At 41.9% G+C, this 15,983-nt stretch overlaps 1 protein-coding gene and 1 long non-coding RNA gene across 2 annotated transcripts; both read left to right on the top strand.

The window, feature by feature from the left end:
- Positions 1 to 1,821: 1,821 nt before the first annotated feature.
- Positions 1,822 to 3,429, top strand: LOC310950742. The gene is made up of 3 exons (XR_014593302.1): positions 1,822 to 1,960; positions 2,231 to 2,271; positions 3,289 to 3,429. It is a non-coding gene; the product is annotated as an uncharacterized lncRNA (long non-coding RNA).
- A 2,956-nt stretch (positions 3,430 to 6,385) lies between these two features.
- On the top strand, positions 6,386 to 14,336 carry LOC310950814 (NACHT, LRR and PYD domains-containing protein 1 homolog). Its single transcript, XM_083918810.1, has 11 exons — positions 6,386 to 6,450; positions 7,620 to 7,663; positions 7,755 to 7,825; positions 9,153 to 9,367; positions 9,490 to 9,740; positions 9,840 to 9,959; positions 12,397 to 12,532; positions 12,658 to 12,696; positions 13,213 to 13,260; positions 13,468 to 13,746; positions 14,204 to 14,336. Exons 1-11 carry the CDS (start codon positions 6,396 to 6,398, stop codon positions 14,218 to 14,220), a joined length of 1,275 nt encoding a protein of 424 aa, XP_083774936.1. The 5' UTR covers positions 6,386 to 6,395; the 3' UTR covers positions 14,221 to 14,336.
- The last annotated feature ends 1,647 nt before the right edge of the window (positions 14,337 to 15,983 follow it).

Below are 15,983 nucleotides of genomic sequence, written 5' to 3' on the forward strand. Positions count from 1 at the left end.
AAAAACCTTTTGTATTTAAAAAAAAATCAGTCATAACGGATTGACATAAACTATGATATTTCTAAAATGGGAAAGATCACGTTTGCTCTGAAACTACAACAGGGAACTTGTTTGAAAAGTTGGGAAAGATGGTTTTACGTATGTGTCACACCAATACGAGCATCATTTGTCTGAAGTGTATTTTTGTGTCCTTTTTGTTTTATTTTATATTCCCTCTGTAGAGGGCTTTGTATGTTGTTACGACCCGGCTCATGGGGAGAAGGGAAGCGACATAAACCAGAATGTTTTTGGTAAAATAACATTATTTATTTGCAGGGTTTAAAAAAAGAACAGGGAAAAGGGCATGTTGGATGCTGCTCAACTCAAAGAAATAAATATAACTTAAAGAGGTCTCTCCAAAATCAGAGATAACTACTAGCCAACAAGAATTACTCAATGTTGCTATAATCAGAAAATACAAAATAAGCAGCACCCTCTCAAACCTAGTGTCTCTAACATCAAAGTACTACAGGTGTCAGTTTGGTATCTGTAAACCCCACTAAAACCTTGCCCAATTTCCTTACGGAAATTTTAGAGATAACAAAGGAAACTCAAAGAGCACTGCACATACACACACACACACACACACACACACACACACACACACACACACACACACACACACACACACACACACACACACACACACACACACACACACACACACACACACACACACACACGGCCAGTTGGTCAAAGACAAAAGGCCAAAATCACAGCGAGCAACTATTTAAGCAGAGGGACGGTCTGGAAGGTGGTAGGTGGTTGGAAGAGATTTCCAGACGCCGCACCGATCAAATCACTGTCAGAACCAGGAAGTAGGCCGGTCTTGTGCCACATGCTTAGCATAGATGCACAACACTGATACACAGATACTGGAGGAGGCCGTAACAATGTCACTAAGGTCTATCCCAACATGTTAATTATTGGTTCTTGTTCTTGTTTTACCAAAGTTAAGGAAAATGGTTATATATTACTGGATGGGTGATGGGATGGAGAAGAATAACCTAAAACCGTACATTTGCAAATGGCTGAATGAGAAGTATATGTATTAACATTGACTGTATGGACCCTGGAGAATCATAATAATAATAAAAAAGAAGAATCTAAAAAAAAAAAATCAGCCCATCATGCTACATAATGTACACATGAGGTCTTATGCATGAATGTGAACCAATAATGTTAATGTTTTTGTTATTTCAACCAACCTCTTGAGGAATATATAGCGCGTTATTCGTAATTCAAAAAAAGAAAGGATGTTTCTCAAGATGCAACTTGTCAAACAACTGTTGTGAAAATCAACAGGCACATTCCAGCTTTTGTTGCAGTCTCTGAAAGAGTTACATTCAGGCAAAAATAAAGTCATGAAAGTGAAATAAAGTCCGTTAATGAACATAAAATACATGTAAAAGTGAATGACATTGATGTGATTAAATGAACACAGAAATACACACAGAAAAAAGTAATGTGAGACTAATTGGAGAAATATTATCAATGGTACCTTGTGTGGTATGATTGATGAACTCTCAACACAGCACAGATGTTGAAGAGATGTGAACAGAAAAATCTTTAACCATCCCAGCTGAGAAACTGCTTTTGATTCATAAACATTTCCTCTGAATCTACCAGGTGGAGACGATGGTGTCTGTTACAGAGCTGCTTTTGGAAACACTGAAAGATTTGCGTCACGGAGAGTTCATGATGTTCAAGAAGATCCTCTTGTCTCAAACTGACTTCTGCAGACTTTTATCAAACAGTTTATGGATGCTGATGTTGAAAATAGAAGACAGACAGATCCCAGTGTTTACGTTGGTGCTGACCTACGGCCAACAGTCCGTGCAGACGACCAAAGTGGTTTTAAAGAAGATGGGAAGGACTGATCTGGTGCAGAAGTTGTCAGACAGCAGCTCAGGACCCAAAAGTAAGACAAAAAGCATAAAATTATCTTAAAGTCATAAAACTGGTCTTTAACCTCTATTTGTAACTTATGTCTTCTCTTTACACTACAAATAATCATATTTATAATGCAGAGTAAAAACACATCGTATGGTGTATAAAATATATTTGACTGTTAAGGTGGTTAAAGTGTAATTTTGTGTATTTCAAATTTTTCCAAAGCGATATTGTCTGATAATATTTATCGTTTTTTGTTTGATTAATCACTCCTGACTTTCACCACTTTTCTTTTCAGAGAAACACTCCGATGAACACCAACATGCCCTGATCCACAAAGTGAGTAATATCACATCTGTCTGACTTTATACAACACAGCTTTAATTCAACAGATGCAGATTCAAAAGTAAAGCATTTTAAATACTGATATGACCCAATCACATGATTTACCCTTTTTTCCCATAACTGAAGCTGCGTTCAGGTCTTCAGCTCTTTAGCAGCAATTTTATCCAACAATAATGATAGAATCCATCAGAAATATTTATATATTTAAACCATTTTTAAGGTAAACAGGATATAAAACCCGAAATTATAAAAATACTTTATTTGGGCTTCTGTGACTCATTTCAGTATACGTGAAAATAGTTGCTGCCTGTAAATTAGACGAAAAATAACCATTAACAAGTATATAAGGGCAAGGGTGGAAGGGACATTTTATTAGTAATGAAAAAAACCTACTAATAAAAGAAAAGAACATCTTATAATCAATACAACAGCAGTCCAATAAGGAAGACTTAACGATCCCGTTTTAGATGTGAAAGTAAGAATTCATTTAACAGTGCATGACAAATAATATGATTGAATGAGAGTCTTTGTCGATTAGACTCCATCTAATCATCATGTCAAAGGGGTAGTGAAGCTGAGGGTAGAGCAGGATACCCCCGATGATAGAGATGCTACTGAAGACTTGGACGTTAATGGGGTGGAGATAGGTGTTTGCCATAGCCTGGATTGACAGCTGACGACACACAGAAAGACCAGTTTGAAACTTTTGACATCTACAGCCTGATTGGCTGAGGACAACTAGGAGATCCCTGATAGGTTAGAGAGAAGTGGTGACCCCGCCCCCAATCAGCTGACTTCTTAATGTCTCGACAAGAAGCGTGACAGAGCGAGAGAGATGTGAGATAGGATGAGGGGGGACAGTCTTTCCGTCTGAACTTTCGCTAGACTACAGTTACCAAATGGATCAGTACTTTGTGCGATCCAGCAGAAACCCCCACATCTACATTAATATTAACGAGATGAAAAGAGAGACATTTTTTAATTGTCCCATAAATGTGTTGATTATTTCAGGTAGCAGCAATGGCAGCTGTCAAACAGCTACTTTTGGAAACGCTTGATGATTGGAGTGACGAGGAGCTCGAGAAATTCAAGGAGAAACTCCCAAACATCCCATCAGAGATGAGACTCTCAGCAGACAGAGCAGACCTAGTGGATCTGATGGTGCAGTTCTATGGTCAACAGTCTGTGGCGTTAACCATGGAGGCTGTGAAGGAAATGAACAGGACTGATCTGATGGAGAGGTTTTCAGAGACCAGCTCAGGACTCAGAGGTAAGACACAGAAAACAATATATGCGTAATGATTTGAATGTGTTTGAAGAAACTGGGCCTTATTAAAGTGGATTATACTTTCGATGTTTAATGAAGTTAAAGTACTAATTTTAAATGTCTTTTCTCCTCAGGGAAACACTCTGTGGATGAACATCCACCTGCACTCTTGGAGAACGTGAGTCTGACTTGACACATCACCGAAGCATGTGAGCGGAGTGGAGCGGTGAGAACGCCGACTCCTCGCTCACAGCTGCTCTGTGCCGCTCCGCTCAATATCGATCCACTTAACTAGATTTCACATCGCTCCGCTCAATTTGCTCACTTTCTCCAAAATGCTACAAAGAAGAAGTATTTTTGTTTAAACAACACGTTGATAGCCGTTTCCAGTATTTATGAGTGATTTTATCTGAGATTTGTGTTTTAAGATCCATTTTTTCTGACACCACATGAAAGTGGACCTACGCTGCACAGGTAATTACAAATGTTCTTTACATATCCTTTGAATCTTTCAGGCAGCAGCAAGGGCAGCTGTGAAACAGGCTCTTCTGGAAACACTGAAGGATTTAAGTAACAATGTGCTCAAGAAATTCACGTGGTTGCTGCAGTTCACGTACTTTCAGAAGAGCCTCCCACAAATCTCATGGGAACAACTGGACTGGCTAGACGCAGAAGCTCTCGTGGATCTGATGGTGCAGACCTGTAACCAACAGTCTGTGGAGGTGACCAAGGAGGTTTTAATGGAGATGGACAGGGATGATCTGGTAGAGAGGTTGTCAGTGACCAGCTCGAGACTCAAAGGTCAGATTATTATGAACAGTTTACAGTATAAAACAGTACACACATTTGAATATTATATTTATGCAATGGGTAATGTTTGGGCTTTTGTATCAAGTCCTTTAGATTTCAGTTAATGATATGGTGTCAAAGCGCTCTGTGATGATATTTTTATGTCAGAACCAAACAGATTTGTGTGATTTACACACTAAACTTAATTTGAATCAGTTATGAGGGATTTTCTGTTTTCTTTCTTCTCAGAGAAACAATCTAAACTGCTCCAGGAAGTGAGTAACGTCACATCTCTTTGCTGCCATTTTCATGATTTAACATTTCTGGAGAATTGGAAAAATGTTTCTGCATGCCTGAAGAAAGGAATGTATATTAATATATTAATGTCCTCTGACTACTTTGAATCCATCAGATGGAGATCCTTTTGGAAACAGTGAAGCCTTTAAGTGACTTGGAGTTCAAGTATTTCAGAGATGCCCTGCAGTTCACTGAAATGGAGAAAGGCCTTCCAAGAATCTCAGGAGATCAAATCCAGACGGCAAATAGAGTTGAGATCATGGAGCTGATGGTGCAGACCTACGGCCAAAGGTCTGTGGAGGTGACCAGGGAGGTTTTAATGAAGTTAGAGAGAGATCTGGTGCAGAAGTTGTCAAACCTCAGCTCAAGATTCAAAGGTCAGAGAAAAAAGACGGAAACTGCCTCATTACACATCCATACGTGTCTCATACATGTCTAATTGATAATATATGGACTGATTTTTGAATCAGTAATGAGCAATTTTCTGTTTTCTTTCTCCTCAGAGAAGCAACCTAAACACAAAGTGAGTAATGTCCCATCAGACACACACACACACACACACACACACACACACACACACACACACACACACACACTGCTTTCTTTTAATTAATTAAAGCTAAAATCATTCTTATGTGGAAGGTCAAAACATGGATCAGTGGATCTGCATTCTTACTTTTCATGGCACATTGACAGAGAATTAGAGACATTCAAAGCTCCATTATTGAAAACCAGCTCATAGAAATAAATGAATAATATGACGCTGGGACGAAGCTTCAGAAATGAACACACAGAAGTAACCTGACTCTCGCCAGATGAATTTCATTCCGACTCACTTCACTCATCCATCTGAGATCTGTCAATAGGAAAATTATTTCAGGAGGCTGGACCTCCTGAAATCCTTGCATATGATTGGATAAACCACTTGTCCGTCATCTTTATTGACGTGCTACTTCAACCACTCACAATCGAAATCAACCTGTGACGCTGATGAGAGCGGCATAGGGAAAAGTCAAAACAGAACAGCCGACATCGTTTCTACCAAGAAAAGCCTTCAGAGCCGTTCTCTGCTGTTCTTTTAAAGAAGAAATATTCTCTAGATTGGACAACACGGATGAAACAGCACAATCCATGTTGACGCCTGCTTCCTTGATGCGAGCCGCTATTGTTGTCTGAATCACAACAGTCGCTTCTCTGCTACCTCACATCTATAAAACCCTCGCCCGAGGTCCTGATTGGCCTGACCATTTTTTACGGACCCTGAAATCCCTCTGCAATGGAGCGATCCCAGATGGTTGAGTGGACCTAGGTGGAGTCAAGGTAGAACGAAAGTCATCTTGCGATAGTCAGGTTAACACGGAAGAACATTATAAAAAAATCACAAAACACTCTGATGTGCGTATGACCGTGCCTTATGTGGTTCATATCAGTTGTTACAATACTCTCATGACTTAAATGCTGATGGAAATGATTGATGTCATCATTACATTTGAAATGTTACATAAATGCCCTTTAAATACATTTAATCCATCAGAAAGTAACCATGACACCACTGATGGAGAAACTTTTGGAAACACTCAGAGATTTAAGTGACGGGGAGCTGGAGATGTTCAAGAATGCCCTGCAGTTCACTAAAATGGAGAAAGGCCTCCCAAGAATCTCAGCCGATCAAATGGAGACGGCAAGTAGAGCTGAAATAGTGGAGCTGATGGTGGAGACCTACGGCCAACGATCTGTGGAGGTGACCAGGGAGGTTTTAAAGAAGATGAACAAGAGAGATCTGATGCAGAAGTTGTCAGAGACCAGCTCAGGATCCAAAGGTCAGAGAAAGAAGACAAAAACATAGCCTTAGCCATATTACACCATACGTGTCCCGTTATATCTAATAAATAGATTTCATAATTCTTAGCAGCAAAGTGAATTTGTGTAGGTTCATACTTTATTTTGTAACTTATGTGAAATATGAGAAGTTAGACAGCGATTCAACATCACATTCATCACTTTAACTGAAAACCTCATCGAGTCGTTTCCAGCCTCTTTGATCTTTCACTATTGAGTAGATGTTTGTGTCGTTTTGCAGCAGTAAATTCTTTGTTTAATTTAATTTGAACGCAACCAAACGTTATTTAGGAGGAGCAACATATTAGGTACAGTTCATAGTATAATACAGTACATCAAGGCCAAAGACTTTGACCTCTTGAATCAAAACTTCTATGACTCCATCCATCCGTCTTCAACCGCTTGTGCCTACCGGGGTTGCGGGTTGGGGGCTGGTGCCGATCCCAGTTGACATCGGGCGTGAAGTGGGGTACACCCTGGACAGGACGCCAGTCTATCGCAGGCCCATTGTAAATGATACAGTTGGACACAATTTTAACATTAGAATCTTTGTCCCAAAAGTGAAACAATCCTGTAACATCCACAGGACACTTCCATGAGCCTCAGCTGTACTTTGTGTTTTATGCTAAAGTTTTTTTGGTAACACACTAAACTAAGATGGTGAACACAGGAAACATTATACAGCATGAGCATGTCGGCATACTGATGTAAATATTAAGGTCAAACCCATGCTGTGCTTAAGGACAGCCAGAGCATGACTGTAAACTCTCCTACCCGCTTTTTGTTGGTAAATGGCGCAATCACTTTCTGTGGCCTCAAGAAACCAATGTGCCTGACCACACGGTATTTTAGGACCAACACACTCAGAGTATAGAAAGCATTTGAGAACATTTGCTACTCTCACAACGTGGACACTGGGCATGAAAAGGACACGAGTGCCCACACTGCCGTGACACAGACCTGGATTAAAAGCAAAAAATCTCTTCAAACTGCTACAGTCGTTTGTACTTTAGTAGACTTTCCAGAGTAGACATCAGTGTCAGTGTGTTCTCCGTAACATATTACTTAGAGCAGCAGAACATCTGGAATGTTACTATATGATTTCATTTATTCAAATTACATTTAAAAATAATGAATTTGTGTCTTGAAGGGCCTTCAAGAAGCTCAGACTTTGAGGATGGTGGAAGCATTAAGGTAATCCCCTTTATTCATTCATGTGTTCATTTATATGATGATGCAAAAAGAAACATCTCCACTTATTTGCGAACATGATTGTCGTCTGCAGCAGGTCTCCAGTGACTGGATTCAACTTGAACCTGAAGTGAACTTTACAGATGATGAGGCTCTAACTTACAGGTAAAATAACATCATAAACACTGCGTCACAGCAAACTGGAACTACAGGAAACACTTCAGCTTGGAAGGAAAATCTTCACCTGTGTTTTTAAATTACATGTTTGTGTGTTACTTGTTAAATATGGGGACCTGAGGCTGAAACCAAATCACCCTGTGACAAAAAAGTATGATTCTGACCTCTGCTATTATCTGATTATAACATGCAATACGCCATATAGGTCCGTGAATGTTCTCATTTGTCCAGGTCATCGTTATCCCCAAAGCGATTTCAGTCAAAAGCAACTGGACTTGGTTATTTGTCTAGAAAGTCGTTTCACCTCTCAACCAAGAGGCTCCATCAGGTCATGTACGCATCTGACCAGGCTGGGACTGGTCCAACTATCTGGTGTGGAGATCCAGGTATTTAACCTCTCACCAGGCCGATTATGTCACTGGAACCCGGTGTATCAGAGAAACCCAGGAAGATCTTCAACAAACCCTGCATCCCTATGTATTTCAAACCCAATAACACACTCGGACAGAGACAGTTCATCTCAAGGACAGACCACCACACACCCACAAAAGCAATCTGGTTCATGCTGTCCAATGCAACGAGGAATGCACAGATCTCTACATCGGAGAAACAAAACAACCACTGCGTAAACGCATGGCCCAACACAGGAAAGCTAACTCCTCAGACCTGGACACTGCTGTCCACTTACATCTCAAGGAGAAAGCCCACTCCTTTGATGACAACAATGTCCTTATCTTGGACAGAAAGGACAGATGGTTTGAAAGAGGAGTAAAAGAAGCCATTTATGCAAAAGTAGAGAAACCATCGCTAAACAGAGGAGGTCTGAGACACCACCTATCACCAATTTACAATGCTGCCCTTTCATCCTTTCAGGAGATTCAACAATCTAACCTCAAAGAACAACTGTTCACAAGAGGCCTCCTGTGACTCCAACGACTGTCGTTCAGACTCAATAGAGCACTAACGGAGTCCAAACCAACTTCCCACCAACGACTGCCACTCTAACGACTTTGAGCACAAAGGGTTCCAGTGACATCATCGGCCTTGTGAGAGGTTAAATACCTGGATCTCACACCATTTAGTTGGCCCAGTCCCAGCCTGGTCAGATGCGTACATGAACTAATAAAGCCTTTTGGATGAGAGGTGAAACGTCTTTCTAGACAAATACCCAAGTCCAGTCACTTTTGACTAAAATCGCTTCGGTAATATGACATATATAGTTCTTTGGTAATACATTTCCCACCAAATAAACTGATATTAATGCAATGTTTTGTGTATAAACACAAACTCACTTGCTTTCTTTTTCACATTTTAGCCTACAGTCTGACGCAGGACACTTTGAATGCAGTGTCTCTGGATTGCGGTGGGTCTGTAAGGAAAGTGTCAGCTTTAAGTACCAGTTTTGCTCTGTGAAGGAACACATGGAGAGGATTGAAAGCTTACAGTACCTGCCTGCAGGTCCCCTCATAGACATCACAGTCGTTGCTGGGAAGCTGGATGTAGTGTACCTGCCACACTGGATCTGCATCGGTAAGTGAACATGAAGAAAATAACAAAAATGCACTGACTTTTTACATTTCTGACAGCATGTGGACAAAAACTGATACAATCCTTTTCTTTTCACTAATTGTTTGTTTTTATATTTTGTGCAGATGACGACCCGACAATATTAGACAGGTTTGCAGTTCTACACATCGATGACTGTGGAGCTGTTGTGGAAAAAGTGTCTGAGGTCACATCATCCCATGTCAAGCTGTCCGAACCAGTTTTCTCTCTTAAAATGGTCCTGGTGAAATTAGGCTTTTCAGTGGAAATAGACTGTAAGGTGTTGATATATAAGACCAACTCATCGTCCCTCACACTCCATGTTTACCAGATTCCACCCGATCCTTTTCTGAAAGAGGTTATTTCAAATATTACTGTCACCAATACCACTAAAAAGATTCAGAATGACACCATGAATAGTACAAAAGATAATAATGTTGTGGGTTTTTTTTTACAGGAATTGGACAAGATAGATGGATACACAAGAATCCGAAAGCAGCATCCAAAGAAGCCCCTGAAATTATATGACTGGTTCAACCTAACAGCAGATTTGGGCGGTGAAGAACTCTATTCAGACGTAAGTTTTGAACTGACTGGATATCTGTAGAGTTAACTGTGTGGATATAATTACATGACTTCAAAGATATTTTTATTTAAGTAGATTTAAATAATTATGGTCTGGGCAATTCTACTGACAAGTCCTCCTGTATTTGTCATTTTTCTTCCTTATTCTTCCTCCTTAAAAATACCCGGCCACGTCTCACTGTCAGCTTTAATGATGCTTAAAACCTAAAGCCTCAGCTGTGGCTACAGGCAATACAAAATACTTTCAAATATACCTATAACCATGATCACCATTAAAGCCCAATATTTTACCATCTCATCTCATCTTCAACCGCTTATCCAGGGACGGGTCGCGGAGGTAGCAGCTTTAGCAGAGGACCCCAAACTTCCCTTTCCCGGCCCACATTAACCAGCTCTAACTGGGGGATCCGGGGTTGTTCCCAGGCCACTGTGGAGGCGCCCAGGGGGCATCCTTACTAGATGCCCGAACCACCTCAACTGAATCCTTTCAACGCAGAGGAGCAGCGGCTCTACTCTGAGTTCCTCAGGGGTCACCCTCCTGAGAAAACTTATTTCGACTGCTTGTACTCGCGAACTTGTTCTTTCGGTCATGACCCCGCTTTAATGACTATAGGTGAGGGTAGGGACAAAGATTGACCGGTAGATCGAGAGCTTTGCCTTCCGGCTGTAGGTAGAGCGACATACTCCCAGGCCCCCTCCAGGATCCTTGCGAGAGTGAAGAGTTGGTCCGTTGTTCCACGTCCCCACACCCACTGCTTTGCCTCTGACACAGCAGAGGCTGCAGCCCTTCTGACCTGTCGGTACCTTACAACTGCCTCAGGAGTCTTCCGGGATAACATATCCCGGAAGGCCTCCTTCTTCAGTCGGACAGCTTTCCTGACCACCGGTGTCCACCACGGTGTTCAAGGGTTACCCTCCCTGTGAGGCACCTAGGACCACAGCTCACTGCTGCAGCTTCGGCAATGGAAGCTTTGAACATTGCCCACTCCGGTTCAATGCCCCCAACCTCCACAGGGATGCCAGAAAAGCTTCGCAGGAGGTGTGAGTTGAAGATTTCTCGAACAGGGGCCTCCTCCAGACATTCCCAGTTCACCTGCACTACTCGATTGGGCTTACCTGCTCTGTCCAGAATCTTCCCCCATCCTCTGACCCAACTCATCACCAGATGGTGATCAGTTGACAGCTCTGCCCCTCTCTTCACTCGAGTGTCCAAAACATACGGCCTCAGATCGGATGAAACGATCACAAAATCGATCATCGACCTTTGGCCTAGGGTGCTCTAGTACCACGTCCACTTATGAGCATCCTTATGTTCGAACACGGTGTTAGTTATAGATAATCCGTGACTAGCACAGAAGTCTAATAACTGACGACCACTTGGATTTAGATCAGGGAGGCAGTTCCTCCCAATCACGCATCTCTAGGTGTCTCCATCATTGCCCAGGTGGGTGTTGAAGTCTCCCAGCAGAACTATGGAGTCCCCTACCGGAGCCCCATGCAGGACTCCATTCAGGGTCTCCAAGAAGGCAGAATACTCTGAACTGCTGTTCGGTGCATATGCACAAACAACAGTCAGAGTTTTCCCCCCTACCACCCGCAGGCGTAAGGAGGCGACCCTCTCGTCCACCAGGGTGAACTCCAACACTGCGGCGCTCAGCCGGGGGTTTGTGAGTATCCTCACACCCGCCCGGCTCCTCAAACCCTGGGCAACTCCAGAGAAGAATAGGGTCCAACCCCTATCCAGGAGTACGGTTCCAGAACCAGACTGTGTGTGGAGGTAAACCCCACCAGATCTAATTGGTAGAGCTCCACCTCCCGCACAAGCTCCAGCTCCTTCCGCGACAGAGAGGTGACATTCCCCATCCCCAGGGCCAGCTTCTGCTGCCGGTGTCTTGTCCGTCGAGGCCCCTCGCCTGACAGCAGCGCACCCGCCCCCAAATGGCTCCTCCTGCGAGTGGTGGGCCCACAGGATGGAGAGGAGGGAGGTGCCACGTCACTTTTTCGGGCTGTGCCCGGCCGGGCTTCGTGGCAAACCCGACCACCAGGCGCTCGGGCCAGAAAGGGGCCCCGGGCTTCCTCCGGTTAGGGTTTCTCTTCCTCGTTTGTTCATTGAGTCTTTGTAAACCATTCTTAGTCCGGCCCCTCGCCTGAGACCACTCTGTCATGGGTGACCCTACCTGGAGCGCTAGGCTCCAGACAACACAGCCCTCAGGTTCACAGGGACACACAAACCTCTCCACCACGATAAGGTGATGGTTCCCGGAGAATATACATTTTTTTTCCCCCTGTCTGGAAATGTCTTTGATTTAATTGTAAATACCACCGCAACTTTCTTAACTTCATTAGAAAACATGAAAAAGAAAAATTCTAGTGCACTCTAGCTCAAAGTCGAACTTCTCACTCTTATTTATCTTTTTTATTTTTTCCAGACATTAAAGTTCAAGTATGAACCCATAGAACCAAATTTCTTTGAAGTGTCCGTGAAAAATCCAGACAACGACCTGGTGCTCAATCTCAAACAAGAAAATAAGCCTCAGCCAGTGTGGACGTGTGTCATTTCAACAGGTCAGTTACAACACTGCCTGTGTACCACTTTCATTTTATGGCATTTGAATTATGAGTGAAGCAGATATCAGGTCAGTAAATCAACCACAAATGCATATTTTCTTCCCCTCTGCATTTTTTTCCAGATGAATGTCAACGCCGCCAAATCACTGGTCATGTACAAGGTGAGACATATTTGTATTTACTCTGTTTTTGAACCAAAGAGGCAACTGTAGGAACTTGATCAATAAGGGACAGACATTTTATTTTAGCTCAATCTGTTGCAATAAATGTATTATATATTGTCCCTGTTCAATAAACAATAAAATTAAATAGGATTAGCCATCTACTGCAGGCATCACCTGACAATATGGTACATCCTGGGTTTTTAATCTTTCACATCAGACATTTTAAACAAACTTCCGTAGTTTTGAACAGAGAAGATTTGTCACTGTTGGAGCTACTGAATCACTTTATTTTACATTGTTATCAGAGAGTGGAGGTTCCTCCCTCACCAAAGATCTCGGGCTGAGTGTAAACGGACTGGAAACAACACAAACCTGACAACTTTAATTTTGGCCTTTGATCAAATTACTCCCAGAGATAACACCCTTCGTATAGTATAACTTTATGAGTCAGCATGTCTGATAATAAACATTTATAGTGAGATTTTAAATCATTTTTTCTGCCCTTATCCTCAGACAAACCCTCTGTGGATGAACACCCGTCTGCACTGATGAAGAAGGCGAGTGAACTCACACCAGTCCGACTTTACTCAACACAGCTTTCATTCAATAAGAAGCAGAGTCTGAATCAAAGACTTTACACTGTGATAAAAACCAAACTCATGAATTAAACTGGATGGTTCTGATCAGCTCTTATGGCTTTTCAGTCATAATCTAAAGTTGTAGTAAAACGATGTCCCTTAGTTTCTTTGCTTTGAATCCTTCAGGCAGCAGCAGTCACAACGGATAAAGAGAGGCTTCTGATAATGCTGGAAGATTTGAAAATGAAAGAGTTCGACTCATTCAAGTGGCACCTGCGGAACAGTGACATCGGGGAAGACGAACGCATCCCGAGCTACAAACTGGAGAACATTTCCATGATAGAGCTGGTGGATGAGATGTGGCAGATCTACATCCAGAAGTCTGTGGAGGTGACCAAGAAGGTTTTAGAGAACATCAACAGGAACGATCTACTGGAGATATTGTCAGAAGCCAGCTCAGGATCCAAAGGTAACAAACTGTTAAAAACACAGAAGTGGCATAGTTAGTGTCACCATTTGTCCCATAAATGTTAGGCTTCAACTATAAATCAGAAGCTTTGGACACAGTGATGCTCTTCTTCTTTTGAGTTCCTTTATTTAAGAGACAGTACATTATTGTGTTATGTGGATAGATGGTCCTCACTTGGTTAAAGATGTTTAAGGTAACAGATTGAAATACAGAATAATAATAAGACATTTTGAGGAAATCTATCACGTAACTGCCCCACAAATAAAACGTATTATTCACAGAAAGTCAGTTAACGATCACGGACTGTACCTTTTGTGTGACTACTGCTGATTTTGCCCTCTGCCCACCCCCCTCTACTCCCTGCATTCAGATGAAACATTGTGAGTATTTTTTGTTGGAGCAGCGCCACGTTTCCTACACTGATGTCACAGGTTTTTCAAATGATCTTTCTCTTCAGACAAACTCTCTGGATGAACACCTGCCTGCACAGATCCTGAACGTGAGCAAAGACACATCTGAGCTTCAGAAACGGCACATTCATCACCTCGAGCTGATGGATTTTGGTTTGTTTGATTCATTATTTTTGTGGCGTTAAACCACAGAACCGAGGTTGTGTCCAGGTTTGTTTCTTCAGCAACAACATTTAAATGTTTTCTTCAGTAAGTCTGAGAGTGCTGCGATCTGTAACACGAGGAAATGTTTCTTTTTTATTTCATGTTTCAAAAACAAGACAAATTAGATGCTTTTTTTTAAAGCATGTACACGGGTGGAGATTTCTGCAAAATGAAAACATGAAATAATCAGCTGTAAGGTGCTGGAAAAGCTTGAAAATGGACCTTGAAAGTGCTTAAATTTGACCTTTGAAAACGGGAACGAACCCTGTAAACTTTATTTGCATCATGTATATATTTCTAATGATGTGTATTCTGTTTCATTTTCTTATTCTTAAAATCCTATATATTAATATTTTATGTTTATGTTTTATACTAAAACCTCCCTTTTCATGTCTTACATAGAGCACATTGAATACCTCAGGTGCTGTACACAATAAACTGTCTTGCATCATCATATACATTTGCTCTATCCTTTGAATTTACCGGCAACACTTATAGCTGTTAAACTTTCTATTTTACAATAAATTCCTCTCATCATTATCTGTGTTTGTTGACTTTTGCACATATGAATCTAGACTAGTCTGATAAGAAAGATCATTGTTTTTGACGATATTCTCTCAGGAGGGTGGCTGGAGTCTCCCTTAGAGAGAGGGGGAGAAGTTCAGCATCCGTGAGGAACTCGGAGTAGAGCCGCTGCTCCTTTGCTTTGAAAGGAGCCAGTTGAGGTGGTTCGGGCATCTAGTAAGGATGCCCCCTGGACGCCTCCCTAGGGAGGTGTTCCAGGCACATCCAGTTGGGAGGGGGCCTCGGGGAAGACCCAGGACCAGGTGGAGAGATTAGATCTCCACACTGGCCTGGGAACGCCTCAGGATCCCCCAGTTAGAGCTGGTTAATGTGGTCCGGGAAAGGGAAGTTTGGGGTCCCCTGCTAAAGCTGCTGCCCCCGAGACCTGACCCCGGATAAGCGGATGAAGATGAGATGAGATGAATGTAATGTGTAGTGTGTTGAATTCATAGGTTCAAAAGTGTGTGCTTTTAATGTGGTTACCTGTATATAAACTACTCCTATAGGTGGAAACAACAGCCTTCTGATCCAGAATATCACCTATAAAGCGAGGGGGTGCATTTCACGGCAGGGGTGCTGAATACGGCACAACACCGGCAGTGAAATGTTCAGGTATTTTAATTTTAATTTAGGCATATGAGGGGAAAGAGAAGTAGCATCTGACTTAATTCTGTCAGCTCTTGTGATTTGAGCTTTTTGTATTTGGTGGTTTAGTTTGTCACTGAACTAACTACTGTCACCTTTTAATAAACAGTAGAAAAACATGTTTGGATCTAAACGTTTAGAAGGCGCTGTGAGTTCACTAAACTCAAACACCGACACTCAACACAAGAGTCAGTGAATACGTTGTATTGTGTTTGTTATATTTTAGTTGTCTGTATCGTATGGTTTCATAGGGATAATATAAATATTAGCTTCTCCAGCAAAGTCATCTTCAGACTCATACTCATGACAGAATCCTCAAATCCCCCCAAAATGCTGTTTCATTGCTTCAGAACTTCTTTCTCAATTTTCATCATGTAATTGTGTTAAAAGCCCAAATTAAGAAAGTATTGCAAA

This window comes from Echiichthys vipera (assembly GCF_963691815.1).
Source record: "Echiichthys vipera genome assembly, chromosome: 8".
Taxonomy (NCBI): Eukaryota; Metazoa; Chordata; class Actinopteri; order Perciformes; family Trachinidae; genus Echiichthys; species Echiichthys vipera.